Source organism: Antedon mediterranea, chromosome 4 (genome assembly GCF_964355755.1).
Source record: "Antedon mediterranea chromosome 4, ecAntMedi1.1, whole genome shotgun sequence".
NCBI classification, from domain to species: domain Eukaryota; kingdom Metazoa; phylum Echinodermata; class Crinoidea; order Comatulida; family Antedonidae; genus Antedon; species Antedon mediterranea.
Genome location: NC_092673.1, coordinates 7,752,571 through 7,775,657, shown reverse-complemented (window position 1 = coordinate 7,775,657; position 23,087 = coordinate 7,752,571). Strand labels below are relative to the sequence as shown.

Here is a 23,087-nt window from a genome sequence, read left to right as displayed (position 1 = left end):
AAATATATATTAAGTTCATGAACTCTTGGTTGTATTTTATTGCCAAGTGAAAAAGACTTTATATCATAAATTGTTAAAAGGGGACTTAATTAAAGCTCTTTTTACTTCAACATTGTCAGAAAAAAAGTATTAATGTGGTAAAATAAAAAAATAAAATAAAAAGTTATAGTTACATCAGATGTACATCAATGATAATATTGTTAACAAAATGGAGAATATGATAGTTCACACATAAACAGAGTTTAAACTCTAGTGCATGAACACAGCTTCACTCAGCCTAATATGAAAAAGCATTCCTACTTCTTAAAAAACAACACAAAATCATTTGTTTGGAATTATAGATCAGGTACAGTAGGGATTTAATGACAGGTGTAATTAAATCATTTATGTAATATACCATTGTTATTTATCACCTGGATAATTATTCGTAGTGACATTTTTTAGAATTTTAAATACTACTATTAATTATTATTGTAAAATTACACAAACATCATTTAATTAATTAAACTGTTACATTACATAGGTGTAATTTGTACCTTGGTTTACTAATTACGCATCAATCAATGGAGACTTCCGAGTGTACAACAAAAGCATTAGAGCATAACTAACATCTGCACATGCTCATAAAGGAATTGGCATTGAGATATAAATACAAAATACATGATGTGGGTTATCATAGATTTCAGAACAATTGTGAGATTTACAATGTTGTGGTCAGAAAGTTTGTTTGTTACCAAATGCACTGATTAAGAAAAAACAGCCATTTTAATAAGTGTTTGTTTCACCAAAAAATAATAATTTCAAATAGAAAAACTAAACTTATAACAAATCTTGACCAACCTTTAATCAAATCTTAATACAAACACTATACATTTTAAAAACAATTTTAAAGAAATGTAATCATTTTTTATTCTATCATTCATTTTTGTGTTTATTAAAACATGAACTTCTATCCACCTGTTCTGAAACAAATCTGTTCCTTAGACATGATTGTAAACTCTACTGGCATTGTGTTAAACAAATCCCACTCATCATTAACTCTCTTAATATCATCCCTCACAGGAACTCTTAATTTTACCTTGTATTGTTGGTTAAAATGTAATCTGAATTTTTTTGTCTATTTGTCAGCAGATAAAAGATACAGCCAACATTTAATTCCAAACGGATTGTAAATTTCTTAAAATTTTGTAAAGCAAGTTCATAAAATTTATAATTAAATTTCTAGTAGATATTAATTGAATTGGCTTGCAGATGAATGATGTACAAGATTGTTGTATGTAAAAAGTTCTCTAATAATGTGAAACAAGAATATCAACTTTGGATACTAGCTTGTAAATTTCAGTATACACAATTTTTTTACATTTCTAATTTGTGTTCCTTTTTTCTTCTGAAATAACGATCTTCTCTTCAGACTTTTGGTAGTCATTGACTTATGTTAACTTCATATAGCCAAACTTTGTAAATGTGGAAAAGGGGGCATAAAGCTCTGTCTAGACTATCAAACTAGTTCAACAAAAAAAGTGTGATGTGCCAAACATGGCATTACATTTTGTTGTCACATAAAGTATAGTGTGGACAAGGCTAAAGGATTTTGTATACTGTATTACCATATTTATATATCAACCATCTTAGTTGAAAAGTGTTATGAGTCAGATTGTTATGCCCCTCCCCCCCCCCCCACCCCACCCCATTTCCTTTCAGTTAAAAAAAAATATAGAAATAGATAAAACTATATGTCTCAGAATGATTAAACTCTGTAGGGTACAGTAGATATATATGTGGCCTGGTCATTTAGTCAATTTAATCTATCAGCAGGAAATGTATTTGAAGACATCTTTAAATTTGATGAGAACTTGGCTAAAGGCATCTCTTTGATAAACAACAGCTGAATTATTTTGTTACATTTTTTTTTTTGCAAATTAAAGATTTTAATTTCTGTCAATTTCAAATAATATCGGCATGAAAACATTTTGACTGTTCGACACCTTGCAAATGGAAAGAAGGTGATGCAAATTAAAAACAGAATGACAAGTTATTATGAAACATAAAATGAAAGATGACCTGTGAGAAAATGCAGTGTTATTTTATTAATATTCATAAAAATATGTTTTTAAAGCTAAAATATTGGCTTTAAAACTAGACCTTCAAACTTTAGGATGCATATGAGATTTTTTTAATTCTTTTTATTACAAATGTGCTTATGATGTTGTAATGCTCATTACATCAGAGTAGGGCAAAACATCTGACCAATTTTACTTGGTACTGATGAAAAGTTACTTTGATACTGTAGAAATTATCATAGAAAAAACGTACTCATCACATAATTTTACAAAGCAGGATCTCGAATAGAAAACAATACAGCACACATTATTATTAATATTATACATTATATATAAATTATTATTGATATTTTACCATCAAGAAAGAATTAATTCATGAAGTGATGCAATTAGAACCCTTCCTTTTGCAAACACCTAATTAAGAATCCACTTTCCCATGAATCAAAGGAGAGGCAATGTTTTATACATACAAAAAAACAAATATATTATGAAGAAACTTTGTTTGGTCCCCAAGGTGTCCCCTTAAAGGGATTCTGCTGTAATTAAAAAAGGATAAAACAATCATTCAATCAATGTACCATAGTCTAAATTAAACCCCAGTACATTTCAAAATCTGATGAGAAAGAAAGTTATAATTAATTTGACACTAGGGAATACTGTAGTAGCTCATTAACAGGGTTAATGTTCTGTAAGGCAATAGCCCTTTGACCTTTGACTTAAGTGCTTTTGGCTATTTTGTCAGGCTAATATATTAGCAGATGACTACATGGGAGATCTAACCCAAGGGAAATATTTCTCACCCAAATCATGGGATTTGTGAAGTAATGATTGTCCATTGAGAACCTCTGATTGGTCATTAAGATCCTTTAGTTAATTTGTGAATAATAAAAAATGAAGATGTATCCACGTATAATTAATAGACTAAATTTAATTTTATCTATCAATATAAAGTAATTTAATAACATTATTTCTAATTTTAAAAAAAATTATTCAATTTTTTTTGTAAATGTTTAAAATTCAGTATTTTTCAAAACCATTTCTTAATATAAAAAGCTGATCGAACCAAAATCTGTAAATTAAGCTAATTATACCACAACATTAGTAAAATAAATTTCTATAGAAATAGTGGATTTCTCTAATTTGGTGGATTCAATTTAGGACTTACACTAATTAATGTTTAACATTTGAATACAAAACACAAAGGTGTACTTAAATATGCCAATTGTTTTATATCATGATTTCAAGATTAATGTAAATAATTATGAATTAGATAGAGTTAATACATTTAAATGTCTTGGTGTAGTTATTGATGACCAGTTAACCTGGCATGACCATGTGAAATCTGTATCCATACCTTCTTGGATACAGATTTCACATGGTCATGCCAGGTTAACTGGTCATCAATAACTACACCAAGACATTTAAATGTATTAACTCTATCTAAATTCATAATTATTTACATTAATCTTGAACATTACTGTAGTTTAAGTTTTATTGTGTTACTGTTATTTTTTTATTTTAGTTTAAAATGTACTATTGTACCCAGGGCACCAAGGGAGACCAGTCTTTTTGACTGATTGGGCCACCCTGGTTAAATATTGTTAATAAATAAATATAAATAAATCACCAATACCAAATACTATATACAAATTTGATCATCTGCTATCATTAATTTATTTGCTAAAAAAGAAAGAAATGTACGTATCTTTCTTATTCTACATTTTACTTTGAAAATCTGAGAGTTTGCAAGATAACTGATGTTTCTAACCATATTTAATGAGGGTGGTCCATCCCGCTATTGCTGATCATTAGGGACCCTCAGAGGTTCACAAGACAAACATACACAAGATGCTCTACATAAACAAAGTCTTATTACAAGTCTTTGGGAGTGGAGTAATTTGGTCCTTAGAAAAAATCCTGACATGTGACGGGACTTGAACCCAGGACCCTTGGAGTGGTAGACAAGCATCATAACCACCAAGCCACAACTCCACAACTAACTGAAACTATATATTCTATTCAAAAATAAACTAAGCGTCGGATCCAATAAGGTTCGAACCAAGGGTTTATACTATTAGCCAAGTAACTGGCAGAAAACCGTTGACATACAGTACCCATGTCTTAATGTGATACACATAAGGAAAAATTAAACACACATTGCTTTTCAAATTATATTGATAACTGAGAATTGTGAATTAGATTATTTGTGCAAATATTTTTTTTGTACAAACATTTAACTGTACATTCAGACTTTTAATGTTATATTCATGACTTTCTGTCTCGTACTAAAATAATCAAATGGCTATGATCTTAATTTAATTATGCCATTTATTTTCATAAAGGATGCGAGCGGGAAAAGAAGCTAAGTTCAATAGGAAACTGTAATCACTTCATTTCCATTTATAATACATTGAAGGTTTATTTGCTTCACTAATAGATCATTTAAAAATGTACTTTCTCTTAAAAAAAGGGAAAATTGTGTGTATATTTTAAAGTTCTTAAAGCCACTTTCCCCTAAGTTTGCAGAGAAAAAAAATAGCGCTACTCTTTACAAACAATGTGCGATCTTCATTTCCATCGCATATCTGCTGAGCTTTTCGATTCACATGAGCGCTCCTGAACGAATTTCCTGAGTTCTGATTGGTTGTGCACTTTTTCACTTCACAAAATACAGAAACTATCAAAAAGCTCAAGGAATTAAAGGGATTTTGAAGATTGAAATTTCTCATTAGGAACAATAGAAACAAACAACATATATATAGTATAATTTATATGTTGTAAGGTAGTGTAAAGTCACTACTGTAATTTAATTTAATTTTTGTCTTTTTGTAGCTTAATAGATAAAGACATAATTAATATGTTTAATAATTGAATGAATTACCAAAAATTACTGCAACATAATATTTTATAGCTTAGTTAGTAAAAGCCACATTTACCATTTTTTGAATGAACATTTTTGGGTTGCTTTATACCCAGGGTTGCACTTATACTCACGGTTGCACTTATCCCCAGGTTGCTAAATGCTTTAATACAAATTACCATGCATAATAGTGTAGTTAAATATTCTTTAATACTACAAATAATCTCATTTATTATATAGAAAGAAATAAAGATAGAAAAATGAATACATTTCGTGGCATTTAAAGTAAATTAACTCCTATTAAGTTTGATACAAATGAGTTAAAAATCCTTGGACTTGCTGTTTCCCAAGCAAAAATACGTGGCTAAAGGCTATGTGCCCAGCTGTGCTAAGTGTACAAACACAATTAGGCATGTTATAGGAAAGGTAAGAACGTATAAGAACCGCAGGTGTACGAAAAAAGGTGCACGTAATTGGAAATCAAAAAACAGGTGAGAAAGCATTGTTTAAACGAGTCATACAGAAACAAACCTGAAATTATGAATGGCACACCAAATAGGAATCAATGTTCAAATGTATTGTTTAACGTGGTATAATAAATAATGTTTATGAGTGGAATGGGAAAAATATTGTCATAAGTTACTGTAAAAGATTGAATGGACTATATAAGGCGGAGCCATGTAATACAACAGTTGATCTTTCAATTCATAAAATTATCCTCTCCATAAACTTGTATTCAATTAATGCACTGCATTCACATTTTATTAATTTGGGAGGCTAGGTCATTGTGAAAAGGCACTGCTTTCATTTTGGTCGATAAGATAAGATTAAAAAGTACTGGTGTTATTAGTTTGGATAACAGTTTTTTTACTTAATCTCTTAAACTATCTTAACTGAAGCAAAATAAGTTCTGAATTTCCGTGAGTGTAAGGAAAAGTTGACAAAGTTGCATTTTGTAGTAATTTATTAAATTAACTCCATCAAAGCCTCTTTGGTAGACTTCCAAATGAAGTATTTGAAGGATGATATTTAGTAGTGAAAATGAACGACTAATAGTACATTACTATTATGTAACACAGGTTCAAGCATGTCAGTAATAAGTACTTAATTATAATGTAAGGAAGATGGAATTACATCTCATGTTGCAGAGGAAGTCTGCGAGAATCATCCCTTAGGCAATATAATATAGAATGATGTTCTCTATCCCAACAATAGTGCTTTTATTACCTAAGGCTAAATTATTTAATATTTCTTCTAATCATTTCCATAACAAAATCCTTGGATTCGCTTTCAACTAAGTTAATAGAAGTTTATATATTTCATTTATAAAATAATTCACCAAAGTACATTGCTTTTAAGTTTTTTTTATACAATAATAATTAAGATAAATTTATGTAAAAAATGTAGTATTAATCATACTCATATTCAAATCAGTTCCTCTATGGACCCATGGCAGCCACATTGCAGCGCCTACCATGATACTGGTACAATATATTAGTGTACCATGTCTTTATTAACCAACATCTTTACGTCTCATCACAAGGATGTGGCAATGAGAGTGAATTATATTATCTAAGGATAATACAATTTGTATACTGTAACTTTACTTTGTGTTGTAAGTAGATATAAATAATTATGATATATTAAAGCCTAGGTCAATATCTTGTACATAATTTGAAAAAAAAAATGTTCGTTCTGTTTCACAACTCAATGTTTGAAAAAAAAGTTTATTCTGTAGTCTCAAATAATAATTTATTATATAAAAAGAATGTAATATTTAATATAAAAGCAGTACTGTACACCCCATTCCACTGCCCCATTCATGTTTACTACCAATCACTTTAAATTTAAAATGTCTGGCACCAGCTTTTTTTAGAAACAACTTTTAATAACTGCTGCCTTCTTGACTTTGTTCATTGCTTTCAATCATAACATAAACTTTTCTACTATTTTGAGCAAAGTTAACAAAGGTCTGTGGTAAATGGTAGACTTCATTATAAACAGAAGATTAATTTGTTTGTGTGCCTTACTGGCTTCCAGAGCTTCAACAATAACATATCAATGAAAACCTGCTCTTTTATTTACTCCACAATGTTCAGTTAAATCAACAGTACCATACTTGCATGATGGGAAGGTTACCATTGCTAAGCAACAGCAGGCCAGGCAGAAGATTCATTTGCGTTGATATAGCACAGGTTAGGCTTGAGTTACAAAGATGCAATATTGCAGGCAGAAGGTTAAGTTATTTCCGCTTCTAAAATCTAAAACGACCTTTTCCCAACTGCTTGTTTTAGATCATCTTATCAATTAATCTTATAAATATTTGTGTAACAAAGTATTTCAAAATACTAATGTTTTAATGCAGTTGCTTTTGATGTAAATTGTAAAGATATATTTTTTACATCATGAAAATTTAGTAAACTGTACAAGTTTACTTGAGTGGGATGCTATTTTTGTAAACTATTTACTGTGATTGCAATAAAAAAAAAAAAATCTTTTTTTTTGTCATTGCAAAATATTTAATGTTTTTAGAGTAGGGAAATACAACTGACCAATTATTATTAAGCTAAAATACTTCACAGTATTTATATTTATGATCATTAACATCCAATTTCTATAGACTCCGGCCTCATAAAAAAGAGCTGCTCTGGCTTTACCTGCAGAGTAGCTCCGTTATTTATTTATTCAGGTATAACTATAAGAAACATATTGCAAATTGGCAGCAGAAGCTGAAATGAGTTGCATTACACAGTTTTTAAAAATTACAAAAAAACATAATTGCTAAAATCTGAAAAAAAAAAAGGAATGAATGATTTAAAATTATTGCACAGTTAAAACCAATTGTAAAATAAATTACTTTATAGAGAATCCACAATACTGGTTTGATTTCAATTGCGCATTCAATAAAATTCTTAAAGTTTACAAAAAGCAAGCATGTTGGTATGAAGTTTGTGTGGAACACCACCTTGAGTTTCTTTGATCGTCCTCAGGAGCGAGAGAGGAGGATGAGTATATTGAACCAAACGTCTATGAATATATTATCTGAACTTATATTGTAATTTTTCACTTGTTCCAATAAAAAAAAAAGTGATTTAATAATTTAGAAAAGCCTTGATTTAAACTACTGCTAGACATAAATACGACTTTCCAAAAATAAATGTAAAATGTTTAAGGCCTATGTGACTAATCTGATTTATTTAAAATTAAATTCTTGTGGAAAAAAAAATTGTGAAGAGGCTATCAACAGGAGTATTTCCTTGGAACTCAAGATTTTCCATGATTATTCCCTTAATTGTCCTCAGGGACTCTCTCATCCTGCCCTCTGATCCTTGAACCAATATACATATTCCCAGTGGAATTGAAAATTAATTAAAACCATTCAATTCCCATTATATACATATTAATTTAATTCTCTATTTTGATGTAAAAGTTTGCTCACATCCCAGTTTTTTTTACCCGACAAAACATCTCATAAACGGAAGGCGACTCAACCCCGATGAACTCACAAAGCCAATGAACTGTCAACTATTCTTAACAATAACAACAAAATGAATTGACTCAAGCTTTCTGCCAAATAAGTTATAAGAAGAGCAATTATATTTTTATATCGATCTTTGTTTTTCGTTCTCATCGTCAAAATCATCTTGACAATGGTGCTGCCAAGTTGTTATCTTCTACTGAAAAGTAAGCCTACAGCCAAGTTAACTAACAAAGTAAATTATGGATGAAGATTAATTGATACTCTGATAGATATGAAATTGATGAGGCTACCACCCCAGGCTCAAATGTTAACTCGACACGCTGACGTTTGTATGCTTCAATTAGTAATATCATTTTACGTATATGGTTTCATTGAATAAAGTCTCTGATAAAAATTGCACTAAAATATGATTTTGTTACTTTATTGCTAAATTTAATATGCAGTATTAAAAAAAAAGTGCACATTAAATATAGTAAATTTGAATTGAATTTTCTGGTTTTCACTGTTTTTATCCAATCATATTATCATCATGTCATAAAAAATGTATTTTATTGTATTTGTTTACATTTTTAAACTAACAAATAACATGCTGCAAATGTATTTAAACTATTTAAAAATAATAAGATATATAGTCGGATGAGCATGTTATTGAGTAACAGTCCATCTAGAAATAGTAGTGGGTTTATGAAACAAAACATGGGGACGACAACTGCAATTTAACACGCATTATATACCCAATTTTATTCTTGTCATTTAAAAAATAAAAATTGCATAAGCATCCCACAGCGAGCAACTCACCAATTACAGGATGAATAAACAATTACTATATAATTTATCAAGCTTATTTTAGGCTTAGGGAGTGGAGCAGAAAAAGTCAATTACACCCCTGGCACTACAGTAGGTCAGGATTGAACCCTGGACCCTGGGATTTGAAGGCAAGCATGTTAACCACAAAGCTACAGCTCCAGTACATTTTGATTGGATGTTTGGATCATGTGCCGTCCATTTATCTTCTCCCATTTTAACTATTATTATTACATGGTCAGCTTGTTTAATTGTTGTGTGATGTTGTAGACATAAATATTGTGCGACTAGAAACCCACCAGTAGATCTATAAGCAAGCAATTGACATTGGATTCAAGATTGAAGCAGCGGATTAAAAAATATGATTTTACTGTACAACAGACATAGTTATCCACCTTTTTGAATAGAACAATCGTTCCTTCTGAAAGGATGAATGCGCATCAGTACCATCATCATACCATCCTCACTATTACATGTATACGTGTTAAATTTACCAATTATTTAATAACCATGGAATTGAATAAATATTATTAAATTACTGTAAACATTTTAAGTGAATTTTAATACGTAAGTAAGAATAAGAAAATAATACCTGATTTTGGTACAATGCCCTTCCTTCGACGCAGTGTTTTTTGCAAAAGTTCTCGCATAGTAATATTTGTATTATCTAGCGGTATTTTGGATGCACCATCAGAGGAAGTTCTGTTAAATGTTAAACAAAATTATTAAAATGAATTATCGATGAAGTTAAATATAATAATTAAGTAAAAAATGAATTAAAATTCTGGTTATCATTACATTTTGATGATGATCTCTCAATTAAAATGAAAAAGCAGTATATATACAACAGAAAATGACTACTGAATGCATAAGAAAACCGTTATCATAAGAAGAAAAATAAACGGTTGATCAGAGTTTGTAAATAAATGAATACGATAAATAATGATAAAGGGAATACTGGGAGAAAGATTTAAAATTGAGTGCCTTTAATTTCAGACTAATACTAACTAAAGAACTTATTTATTTTTAATTCATTCAATTAAAATCAAACAAAGATAATAATACCAGGGAAGCGTAAAATTAATTGATTAGTTTACTCTTCCCTGATATACAACACAACAAATTGATAAAATTAAACTCGGTACAAAATAAGCATGAATGGTTAAAACATGTAAACCCTAACAAATTAAGCAGATAAGGTTTACATGAACACAACATTTTATATCAACTGAGAAGATTAGGGCTAACACACAGTAGGTTTCACTTTGTAAAATGGGTTGAATGTGCAAAATGTAGACCTAAATTGCTGCACCTGTTTATAAAGTAAGAGGCATAAACTATCGTGCGTAAGCTTGCTTTACTATGCGTTAGCTAGGCGCCAACCTGCTTCTCTGTACATGGATTCAAAGTTGAGCGTGACCAATAGCTAAATCTGTTAATAAGTTGAATCATTACATTATTGCAAAACTATTACAATTTTAACGACATTTCCAACTACTATTACTTTCTGTTAATATTAGAAAACATTTAAAAACCTAATTTCATACAGCATTTAACAAACCTTTTATTATTTTAATTTACTTATGTTACAAAACATCTTAATTTTGCTTGCCATAACAAGAATAATTCTTCATATCTCTCTGTGGTGGTACTTTTTATTTTTTATTTAGCATTTGTATTGTATGCTTTATTTTCTATCTATTTTGTTTATTTAGATATTTCTAAAGCCACAGAGGTCTAATGGAATGGTATGTCTGCTTATCAACGCAGATTTTTTTCAGTCCCACAGATTTTGTCATCCTGGCCATTTATAAAATTAAATAAAACTAATTTCTGGTATATTACAGAATGGTTAGACTTTCTCTGTGCCTGTAAACTATACATGAAATATGTTTTAATTAAATTTGAGTGAGTGGCCGACAATAGAACCGTAATACGTATGTCATAGTATCGGCAAGGGTTCAAGGCTCACTCGCTCCATGGTTCTGGTGGACAAGGGTTCAAGGCTCACTCGCTCCATGGCTCACTCACTCCATGGTTCTGGTGGACAAGTTGGATAAGGAATTAATATATAAGATAACAATATAAATCATCTTTCGAGACAAGTAGGGGGTTACTCTGATGTACTAGCACACACACAGCCATCATTATTATAAGTTATCATTAGGGAGTTGCACGTTCTTTGGCCGACATTAGGTTTTTGCAACTCCCCAGTTGACATGCCAAATGAATAAAATAAAAATAAAATTATATGTTTATTAAATCTAAAAAGGGGTAATTTTCCAACACTACAAAGCCTTTTTTATTGTATGTTATTGCATTTGATTGTATATATGTAAATCTATCAGCTTCACATACAGTGTTTTCCAAAACATCAAAATAAATACCTCTCTTTCTAATAAAAATATATGTATTGTTTTAACCCATAACAAGTTTAAAATATTACTACTTCAACAAATAGAACAAAGATTGTTAAAATATTATATACATACATATTTACAACAACATCATCAGTTTTCTGACTTGTCTTTTCTGTTTGTGGGTTTAACTCGACAAGGGCAAGTGATGGGAATCCAAATCGTGCTATAAGTTCTCTATTATCTAATGCGGGAAAGTCGGTATCCACTTCTCCATCCTCCTCTGCGATCATCAAACAATATGATTCTACCTCCTCACTGAAATTAAACATGTAAATATTAATATTACCAGAAACAATATTTATATTATAATTTTTTTAGAGATTTTGTTTACTATTTTGTTGTATCTAAATTATTTATTTTACTGTTTTGGCTTAACCAATAGTTCAGATAAAACCTTTTTGCAACATTGAGGCATTTCATTTTCCAATTTTTTTAATATTTGTTTTGACATTTTATAGGGTCATGTCAAAGTTCAGATCTTAAAGTAAATTGACCACTAAAAATACTTTTGTTAACATCAGTTATATTTTCTATTTATGGCATTTATGAGCACCACCAAACAAATAAAAGTCAAGTAGAAGTCTCTCTTCTTAAAATTGTCCATCTTCTGACATTACGCTTTCCACAATTTGTTTCAATATTTCTTTGTATTGGGCAGGATGGTTTGTTATTGTGTTATTTGTTCCTTTTAAATCTTTCTATATTTTGTCCACTCAGTTGTTTTTTGGACTTTTTTTCTTTCTTTTTAGTTTCTTTCATTGTTTGACAAAATCTGACAAGAGGAAGAAAGTTCCAGATTCATTTTTGAAACAAGAATTATTTTCGGAAAATATATTACTGTAGACATTTATTATCTATTGAGCAACTCTAATTCCACCATACACAACAACATAACAAAACTGCAGTATTCAAATTCGACTCTTACAAATGGACTCAAATTCTATTGGCTGTGGAAAATGAGCCAATAGGTGGAAACACAGTCAAATCCTTTAGTAATCAACATCGTTAGAAATATTGATATTTCATTATTTTCTTCCCATTTTTTACATAATTGATCATTTGAATGCCAAAGGCAACAGCAATGAGGAGATAACTTTGACTACAAAGTTAAAAAATATGATTACAGTTTGAAACTTCTGCCCGTAGGTATATAAGGCACCTGTCTTGCCACAGGTACAGATTCTCAGTAACTCAAACTTTGATAATGAAAAAGTAATGTTCTAGAAACTATCACTTATAATAAAATAATTTCAGTTATGAATGATATGGGAAAAGTGTAAAGGGCGCTTTTTGTATTAAAATGTATTTTGATTCTCAATTATTTAAGAGATTTATCTCAATATAGAGTACTAGTTTATGACATTCATCATTGCAACAGGTCGCAGGGCCGTAGAAAGATACATGAGTGGAATATATCATTGTCACATTATTTAAGTTTTGTGTTACATTTTTGTTTGCAGGATTGAAAATTTAACATTAATAACATTATTGTAAAAATATGCATGGATATTATATAATTTTTGAGAAAGTCCAGTTCTATCTTCTTAAATGACCAAACAGAGTGGGAAAAGACATTAAAAGACCGAACTGGACTTCAACTTTCTCCCAAATTACAAAGAGCTCTCGAGTTTATCCAAAATATCACAAACTGCTTTAACAAACGTTGAACATATATATACAGTATGTCCAATCCAAAGAAGAGCAAATAACTGGACTTATTTTATCTGTATAAATGTCTCTTCTTTAAATGTAATCTTGTTCCATATATTACTTTAATGTCCTTGGTCGTAATCACTGCTGAAAACCCCTTCATTTGATTTCTCATGTTTTCTGTAGACTTTTCTTTATTGTAGACAACTGTAGTGGGCATTCTACAATGTTGGTTCAAAATATAAAAAAAATTTAAAATATTACCACAATGGTTTTCAGGTTCAGGTTGTATTTTTGACAGAAAACAATAAAGACTGTTTTATTTGTTTGTTTAGATTCAAGTCTGAAGAAGGTACAACACTGAATTAACATTAAATATTTGGTTTGATTGAAGCTTTAATGATTTTTTTAAAATGTTTTTTCAAAACTTTATAAAACTGTATTACTATTATTAGAAAAAGATTCAAATCTAAAGATAAAAAAGGTACAAAACTGAGATACCATAAATAGATTTATTATAGCATTCGTTTTAAGAGGTTTGAAAGATACTTTGCAAATATTATAAGTGGAAATTGTCTATTATATTATGTACACTTGAGATGATTAATCCGAGTTAGGATTGGTGGGTAGCTATAATAGGGAAAGGAAATGAATATTCCCAGAGGAGAATAAAATTATTAACAGGTAGGTTTATGAACTAGATCATAGTAGAAAAACATCATGAAAAAGACAAAATAACTGTTTTAAAATTTGTAAATATAGTTATATAAAGGGACATCTTTTATACCCCAAAAAGTGTCCCCTTAATAGAGGTATGACCTGAACAGTGCTAAAGCATATATGCTCTTTGTTTCACAAGGGTGTCCTCTAGACAGAGATGCATCAAATGAGGGGTTCTGCTGTTTAGGTGCTTACCACAGTTAGGCTATTGTGCAATTAAATCCCCACTCCCTATGTTTTTTTAGGTCACAAACTACATTTAAATACTATATGGTCCTTCAGCTAAAAATGTGAAAAATAAGTAGATTCTAATAATTTAAGTGGCCTGCTATAAATCCCAACATGCAATGAGAAAACAAATGAAAGAATTTTAACTTTTCAGTGAAAATACCGGGTTTCCTTGAAATTGTCAAAAACGGATTCTGGAAAAAACAGAAAGACAATTAATGAAGCAACTAGAAAACATCAGGCTAGGCCTACAGCTAATGTACAATGTTCATATATTACTGCTGTTTACCATACCAGTAGGCCTACAAAACTAAGCCTAGCTAGGCTAGGCCTAAAGACCGTCCAAAAGAACTACTAATACTACTACTTTGTAGTTCATTGTTTTTTTTATCATAATTTACATACATTACATCATACATTTAAAGATGTATTGTCCCCCAAAAACATGAAAAATGAAGATTAATTAAATCAGACTTTGAATAGGTTATTTTGTAGTTTTAATAAAGGTAATCACTTTCATAGAAAAAAAAACCCTGAAAAAAATGATGTTTTCACTTATAAAATAACATAATAAATGGTTATTCAACCAAAAATCTATTGGCTGGCAGCCAATATGACCAGTATTTGCTTTAAATTATAGTTTTATCAGGTAAATACATTTTTTTAAATCCAATTTTTGGTCAAAGTGGATATTATTATGTGACATTAAAATAGCATATTCAACAAAAATTATTCTAAAAGCTATTTTTCAGGGGACAATACATCTTTAAGACATGGAATGACCTGGTTTAATGTTTTAAAAGTAATCAATAAAATATTATTTTTACAAAACATCAACAATTATAGGGAATGGGTCTTTAAGTTTGATTCCCACTATAGCAATTCACACACATAAACATAGTTTTATAAGTGACTCGATTGTTTCAGGATAGTAAATGCTGGACATGTTATAAGAGTATAGATGAGGTCTGGCATGTCTCATATATAACATATAATATGTCTATCAAATTGGATACTAAATTTTCAATATAAATTGTTTTGACAAGTTGATGAATGATACTAATAATGAAATTTCAGAAAAAAAAACATTATATTATAGTGATGTGTATACTGTATACATATTCCTGTCAATAGAGACTATAGTTTTAACCCCCTGTTTTTTCCTTTTTAAAATTACTACCAGTAATAATGAAAAATATTTGGAAAACTTACCACCACCACCACAGCCCCCATGGTTTTTTCGCTTAGTGAAAATGTTAATCATTTGTAACAAATATTATGTATTTAATAATATTATTTTTTTATTTCATGTCCTTATATAGGCACATGGCCAATAGTAAATTAATCACTGATGTCCTATCAGATAGGTGGTAATCCCGAGTTCACCGGAGTAACTCCTACTCATCCTAAATGATGAACTGGGTTCCATGTGTACAAGGGACCTACGGTTTATACTCTCTTGTTCCACAACCAAAGCCAGAAGCGAGTCGGCCTCAATCCCATAAGGTACGATATACAGCGCTCATGTAATAACTGCTCGACCATTTGACTCGCTTTATTAATTTTAAACGTTTATTTGATATAGAACAACTTGCACTTTACATTCAACTAAAGATAATGAAAGTTTGAAAAATTATGTTTTTTGTGTTCGTTAATTAAACATTGTTTGACATAGTATGACCTTTCCGATCTTTCAATGCTCATGAATATTTTCTTATATTATACTGTATGAATAGCCAATCAAAATAACTTTAACAGGATGGTCTGGCTTCTGTCAACAGCTCATAGATAAGACAGCATAAAAGCAAAACATAACAGAAATTCAACAAGTAAAAATGTCGTACAACGCAGCCAAGCTCGTTCAGGATGTAAATTTAGGTTAATGTATCTATTGCTGGATAATTCAATTGCCGAAAACAAGGACAGAAGACCAATAATAATTTAAATAAACATCCTAAAACGTTTTTTCCCCTTCATTTAGTTGATTTCGGTTAGTTTTAAAACTGGGGAAAACAGAATACTGGGTAGTATCAACTGATTTTATTATCAGTTTATCCCATCGTTAACCTAATTCCCAATTTGAACCTGCTGATTTAACTAATCTACTTTTATTAACATCAAGTGTATCCATAAATATAATGCAGTCAATAAAAATTACATTTTACACAAAACACTTGGAAAGGCCTTTTTTAAAGTCAAAATCCAGGATCCACTACTGAAATTGATCCTGCACTACAATGTTTTAAATTATATATTATCGAATGACCCATTTTTATATTTTACCATAAAAACTGTTTATTTGTACCAGTATTATTATTTTATTTTTACTATTTTGGTTTCTTTTGAGATAACATTAAAATTTTCATAAAATTTGACCCAAAAAATTGTCTGCTTATGTAAAAGGTGGCTGCTTAATACCCGAGTTTGGTCGATAGAGGACAAACTTTGCTTCATAAATTTTGTTATTAATGCCAATTAAATTTATCTATATTATTACTATTAAAAAAAATAATTAGTTTGTTTAGTAACATGATTTTCAGTGTTTTATACAAAAATTTTCAGAAAAACTTTTCAATTAGCTTTTTTTAGTAAATAATTTATTATTATTTAATATAATTTATTTATACTTTATTATAATTTGCGAACGCTTGTGGCATGCATCCTATCACATATGTGTAATGTATTTCCACAGACATTATAAAAGTTTCGAAAAACCATATGTGTATACTTACTAGAGGGTAAGCGAGCACACCCTGTACCAACTTGGAAAATGCCAGGAGAATTTAGGAAAGTGCGGAAAAACATTAATAAGAGAGGTCCCTATAGAATTGAAAAAAAAAACTATAAAGAACTTTTTAAAATACTTTTTAGGCATACTAGGTTCTATTCAAACGTAGTGGAGAATGCATTGTGTTGGGTTGCTATACCACATGACATCAAATGACAGTAAATATATAACACATTAAACTTGACCCAATTTGTACTGTATGTCAACCTACAATACATATAGTAAAAGTTTTTTTTTCTTTTTCTGATGGTATGTAAATATGTTGCTTATATAGCAGGGTGCTTCATAATAAATAATGCGTTTTATATCTGAAATGCAGTGGACTAGATGCAGTGGCAACCAAATGGAGCTCATTCTTCTGTCAACGACAGGGACAGGGTGAACCAGTGCACTGGTAACCCATACTCTTCTGAGAGATGCACTTTGTTCTTAAAGTGCACAGAAGCCACTGGACCTCCTTATCCAAGAATACCTATTCTACACCAGATATAGAAGATGCTTGAACATGTACCTCTTTATCGGCCGTGGCTTAAACCTCTCGGCCACTTAATTTAACATATAAAAAAATGTAATGTTTATTTCTTTTCACTTCAAGTCACTTGCAGCAATTACAATTAATAAATTATGTATTGAAAAGTTTTTTAATGAAAATTAAATAATATAATAATGTATTAATTTTCTTGACAAACATCAATAACAATTATAAAAAACAATTATTTTAACAAATAATTTTACATTTACCATCCCGAACAATATAGAAACAGCTGACAATTATCAAATTAGGAACTGATCTCATAGGCCACCTGTTAATGGCCAGCTGTAGGAACACCTGCCGATATTGGTTAATGTCAGGGATATCAAGAACAGGTTCTTATAAAGGACTTCAGTGACAATAGCAGTAAAATTTACTGAAGCAAAGCCCTTGTCCGCACGGTACTTTGAAACCTGTTAATTTTGACAATATTTTGCAACTGGACAATATTGTGGAGAGGACCACTTGGTTAATGACACTTCCCTGCAATTTTAGACATTTGTAAAAATAATGCAAATAGGACTATACAGGTAATTTTAGCCTTGTAGTAAATGTACGCTCTATGGTTAATTGACATAATACGAGAACAATGTAAGTTTGGTGCGACTAGACTCAGTCTAGTTTGTAGTCTACTTGTACTCATAGCCTATTAACATCGGGAATGTACGAACATCGTACCTTAGCTACAGATAGGCCTACTGTATCATTGTGTTGTTGTGTTTGTGAATTAATTGATTTATATTATATATAAATAATCTGTTAATACAAATTGGGAAAGTCCCTGTATTCTTGCTGAAAAGTTGACGCATCTTCCTGTATTTTTTCTTCTTAATGATTGACTATTGAAATCAGAAGCCAAATGAAAATATCTGTGCAGCATGTATGCCGGTAATTTATACTGTGTTGCTTAGATTATTATAATCTACTTATTTTTCATATTCGTAGACCCATATAGGATTTATTTATACATAAAAATGTAGGTTGCGACCTTAAAATAGACTAAAAATGTAGGAAAATGTCTTAACATTTCAGTCCTGGGTCCAATTTCGTGTTCAAGAACATTGGGTGGGTTGATACCTGAATCAGTCAATTAGCACCATGAAAAAAAAAGAAAAAGTGTCTAGGGCATTTTAAAATCACAAACTATTGAATAGATATTAGTCAATTAGATAGAAGGATTATTCAACAATGAAATTGAATGCAAAAACTACCTTTATTCAACACGACAAACATTGATGACAAAAGAATATGTATTTAAGAAAATGATTGATGACCATAATAAGAAAATAATTACAGTATTGGATAAATATTTTCATTAGTGATAAATATTAATGAAATTGAATGAATATTTATAATGATTGATCTATTGATTGAATTAATAAAGCGCTTGATTACCTGTGTAATTAACCAAGAGATGATTGAAGGAATAATTGCAAAAATCATCTAATATTATGAACACTTTAAAAAATGATTTGTTGAAATGAATATATAATAGTCGTATTATTGATAGGTGTCATATGATGAACAATGAGTGTGTTGACTGAACGTGCGGGCAGGAGAATCACATTTCATAAATTTTGATTGTTCAGAGAGCGATTCCAATGAGCCCATCAAAGTGAACAATAAGTGTTGACAAGAAACATGCTGTAAATTTATTATATTAACATCTTCCTTTCTCACCCTGAAAGAAAGTAATAAATTCAACAGTAGCTAGTATGATAAGAAATCTATGTGTGACATGAAATGAATGGAAAGGCAAACTATGTCAATTTAAACAATACGAATCAACGCCAAAGAACATTAATTTGTTCTTTTGTTAAAAAATTTGATACATTGAATACATTTTCTAATTAACCAAACAAACCTCTTTATTGGATTACAAAGGTATTGCATTTGACCATATTTAAACTTAAAGATGTATTGTCCCTTGAAACACAAAAAAATGAAGGTCAAAATATTCTAAATTTAAAGTGGCCATATCAAAGTAATATTAAAGTTATTCACTTTAAGTCGAAAATTCGAGCTAAAAACAACAAGTTTACGTAATTAACAGGTAAATTAGTTTGATTACATTTCATCTGGAAAATCATCGCGAGCGAAAGTAAACAAAGATTTCAAACCATGAGTACGCATTATGCATACGTTAATTAGGATTGTTTACAACTTGTCATGGTTGAGAAGGTATTTTCACACGGATCATAAGGAAGTTTTATTATTATGGATACAGAGTAGCCTAACAAGCGCGTTTCATTATGGGATATGTTTTTATCGAAAACTTTGACTGGAAGTCAAAGTTATTTTTTTAACAAAAAAAACGTCTGTATTTCAGTTAAAAGATTTTTTTTTTCGAAAAGTTTTTGGTGACAGTTAATAATTATTATGATACTTCAAAATGAGCCACCTTTTTTCTAAATCTTTTATTTTTTATTTTTTTGGAATTAGTCAAAGGGACAATACATCTTTAAGGTTTTCACTGATCTGACAATTGAAATTTAAACTCGACCTGACGTGTCAAATAATCCTAATACCGTAAATATTGTTACAAGTTTTGTGTACGCTAGACGTATGGGTAACAACAGATTTTCACGCTGCTGCTCTAGCCAGCTATGTTCCATGAGGACTACTCATTCAGAAGCTAAAGCAAGCAGCAGTTATAGTATCTAAGGCCGATAGTTTTGCGACTTTGTAAACTTGACTATAATTTATAGATACCAGCTGTTGGACCCAAAACATGTCTGGGAAAAGCGAGTCTATGAGGGCTCACGGTTGAACAATTCTGGATTCTCGCCCTTTTATTGGTTGACGCGAATCAACAGATTGGGAAGAATGTTCACACTTGTACCGCCGTGAAGTCACATTGTCTCTAGAGGGTATTCAATTGCATGCCTACAGGCTGAGGTCACACACACATACAGAACACTAAAGTTCAAAATTGACCATTTTTAAATGGGCATGAGATTCATAATTATAAAAAGAACTATCTTTGATTTGTATGTATTTTTGCGAATAAAGGACATCTTTTTAATAATTAATCATAAATATGTCTGAAAAACAATGATTAATTTTAAAATGTCGATCAGCGTTTTTTGTAAGAAATATAAAAAATAAATATTTCGTGCTATAACAAAAATTGTCCACCATACCCAACAACTGGTATGGTATTACATTGGTACTACCTAACTACTGAAAAATATCTATCTAAAATTCATACCTGTACTGTGCCTTTAAATTACACCTTTATTACCAAAACAAAGTAAATCTTTTTCAATCAAAGAACCTCAGGACCCAAAAGGGTCTTGTTTTCTTTAGAAACAAGGATCAAGAAAAGTAAATCTTGTTTATGTACTTACTGGTGATATATGAAAAAACCAATTGTTTTTTTGTTTCATTAGACTTTTATTACCAGAATAAGTAAATCTTTCCTTATATAATTTGTTGATGAATTATGGTAGACTTTTATTCCCAACAACAAAGTAATTCTACCCTGTTTTGTTAGTCGTATAAGAGAATTTTATCAGACAAATGAGTAAATCAAACTCTTCCTCTGTGTTGCTGAAGATACAAACTAATATACAGAGCAGGCTGTGATTTACACATTATATTTTATTTGTGAGGTGAATTTATTAGAGTGCTGAGGGAGACAGTAAATTACCTGACTGCACTTTTGTTACCAACTTGTGATAAAACAAAGTCCTAAGCAGTGAATCAATTCTTATGTTTGAACAAATGTATATGTTAAAGACACTATTCTTCAATTGTTGATATTTTGTAATAGGAACGTGATACATTTTAGTATTAGAATAATCACAATAGTATAGACTCATATATATATAATAATATATTATATTTTAAAATAAAATGCAGTTTTAATTAGATCAAAAAAATGTGGGGATAGTATCTTTAAAACATTTTCTCACACAAACAATGACAGTTGTCTTAATAAAATACTCTGAACATTCTTTCAAACATTCACAGTAGACCCCCTCCTTTGGAATGTCAATATTCAGGGGACACCTCTATTAAGGGGACACTTCGTGTGAAACAAACAAGGTGAAAAATATGCTTTAACACAAGGCATATTCAAAAGACACCCCTCTAGTTGACACTTTCCTGTGAAATGAAATAAAGGGCAATATGTTTTAAACAAGGCTTATAAAGCTCTGTCTATCAAACTTTATGTGACAAAAAAATGTGATGTGCCCATAAATGGACATGATGTCATATCACTACCATATTTGGGCATACCACTAAGGTACAGTAAAACAAGAAATATTTCTTACAAAAAAACGCTGCTCGCTTATTGAAAAATATTGTTTATTTCAAATGTTTTTTAATGTGTCATTTTATTGTCACATAATAGTTATTTTAGCTGAAAAAAATGTAATTAAAAGCAACAAATACTTAAATTGTCTGTCAGACAATGGTTTTGGGTTTTTTTTTCTCTTTTTATATGTGAATAAATATTTTTTTTTTTTTAAATACTCAATTTCTGTCACTTTAGTTAATTTTATTGCTAAGGTCAAGTCTGGGGGTCACTTCATCATCCTAGATATTTCAAGTGTGAAGTATCCTATTACAAACACAAACTTTAATGGACTGTTTTGATAATAATTCAATTAATATCTGACAGTACCAGAAATGCTTTGGGATTTGTAATTTTAGCATGACATGTCCCAATAGACTCTTTTCCCAGACGTTTTTTGGGTCTACTGTAGTAGCTGGAATCAATAAATTATAGTGGAGTTTCCATTTTCGCAAAACTGTCGTCCTTAGAACTATAACTGCTGCTTGCTTTAGCTTCTGATTGAGTAGTCCTAATGGGACGTAGCGGGCTAGAGCAGCAGCGTGAAAAAAAGCAGAGCTTTAACAAGTTGGTCACATTATTGTAGAGTTTCCATTTTCGCAAAACTGTCGTCCTTAGAACTATAACTGCTGCTTGCTTTAGCTTCTGATTGAGTAATTTCCTAATGGGACGTAGCGGGCTAGAGCAGCAGCGTGAAAAAAAGCAGAGCTTTAACAAGTTGGTCACATTATTGTATGTATATTAATGACAAAATGTTGTGTCTGTTTTTACACATGAATGTGTTAAAAGACATGATATATTTCCATCATTGACTGTGAATGTGATTGTCACAGAACTAAATGAAATCCAACAATCCTAATAAAGATACGTACTTAGGTCCCGAGATATGACAACATGTTACGACATACAACGATACTGTATGTCAAACACGACTAATTGATTCTAAAATCATCTCAAGGAAGTTAAATAATTTAAAGAAACTTCCTATTCTTCTGTTTAATTTTAGATTCTGTCATAATATAGATGTAGCGCAGTCAACACAAAACATGCTGTGCACCTTCCTTTCCTCGACACGAAAACACAAATGTTGGCTGAATGGGTGCAATATGAAATTTACCTTTCATATTTACCCAATCAATGGTCAGTGAAGATAAGGAATGCGTTGATGTATGTACTAGATTTTGCCGCTTTTTCTATCGATTCCAGTACGTACCTAAATTTTGCTTTGTGTAGAATTATCA

General features: G+C 30.3%; 1 protein-coding gene across 2 annotated transcripts in view; it reads right to left on the bottom strand.

Annotated features, from left to right (window-relative positions):
• Positions 1–23,087, bottom strand: part of LOC140046524 (target of rapamycin complex 2 subunit MAPKAP1-like) — a 50,422-nt gene that overhangs the window by 7,903 nt on the left and 19,432 nt on the right. For both annotated transcript variants that reach the window (XM_072091196.1, XM_072091197.1), the window contains exons 6-7: positions 11,698–11,880; positions 9,798–9,907 (exon numbers count right to left, since the gene is read on the bottom strand). In XM_072091196.1, coding sequence (XP_071947297.1) covers positions 9,798–9,907; positions 11,698–11,880 — 293 coding nt within the window. The remainder of the gene's footprint in view (positions 1–9,797; positions 9,908–11,697; positions 11,881–23,087) is intronic.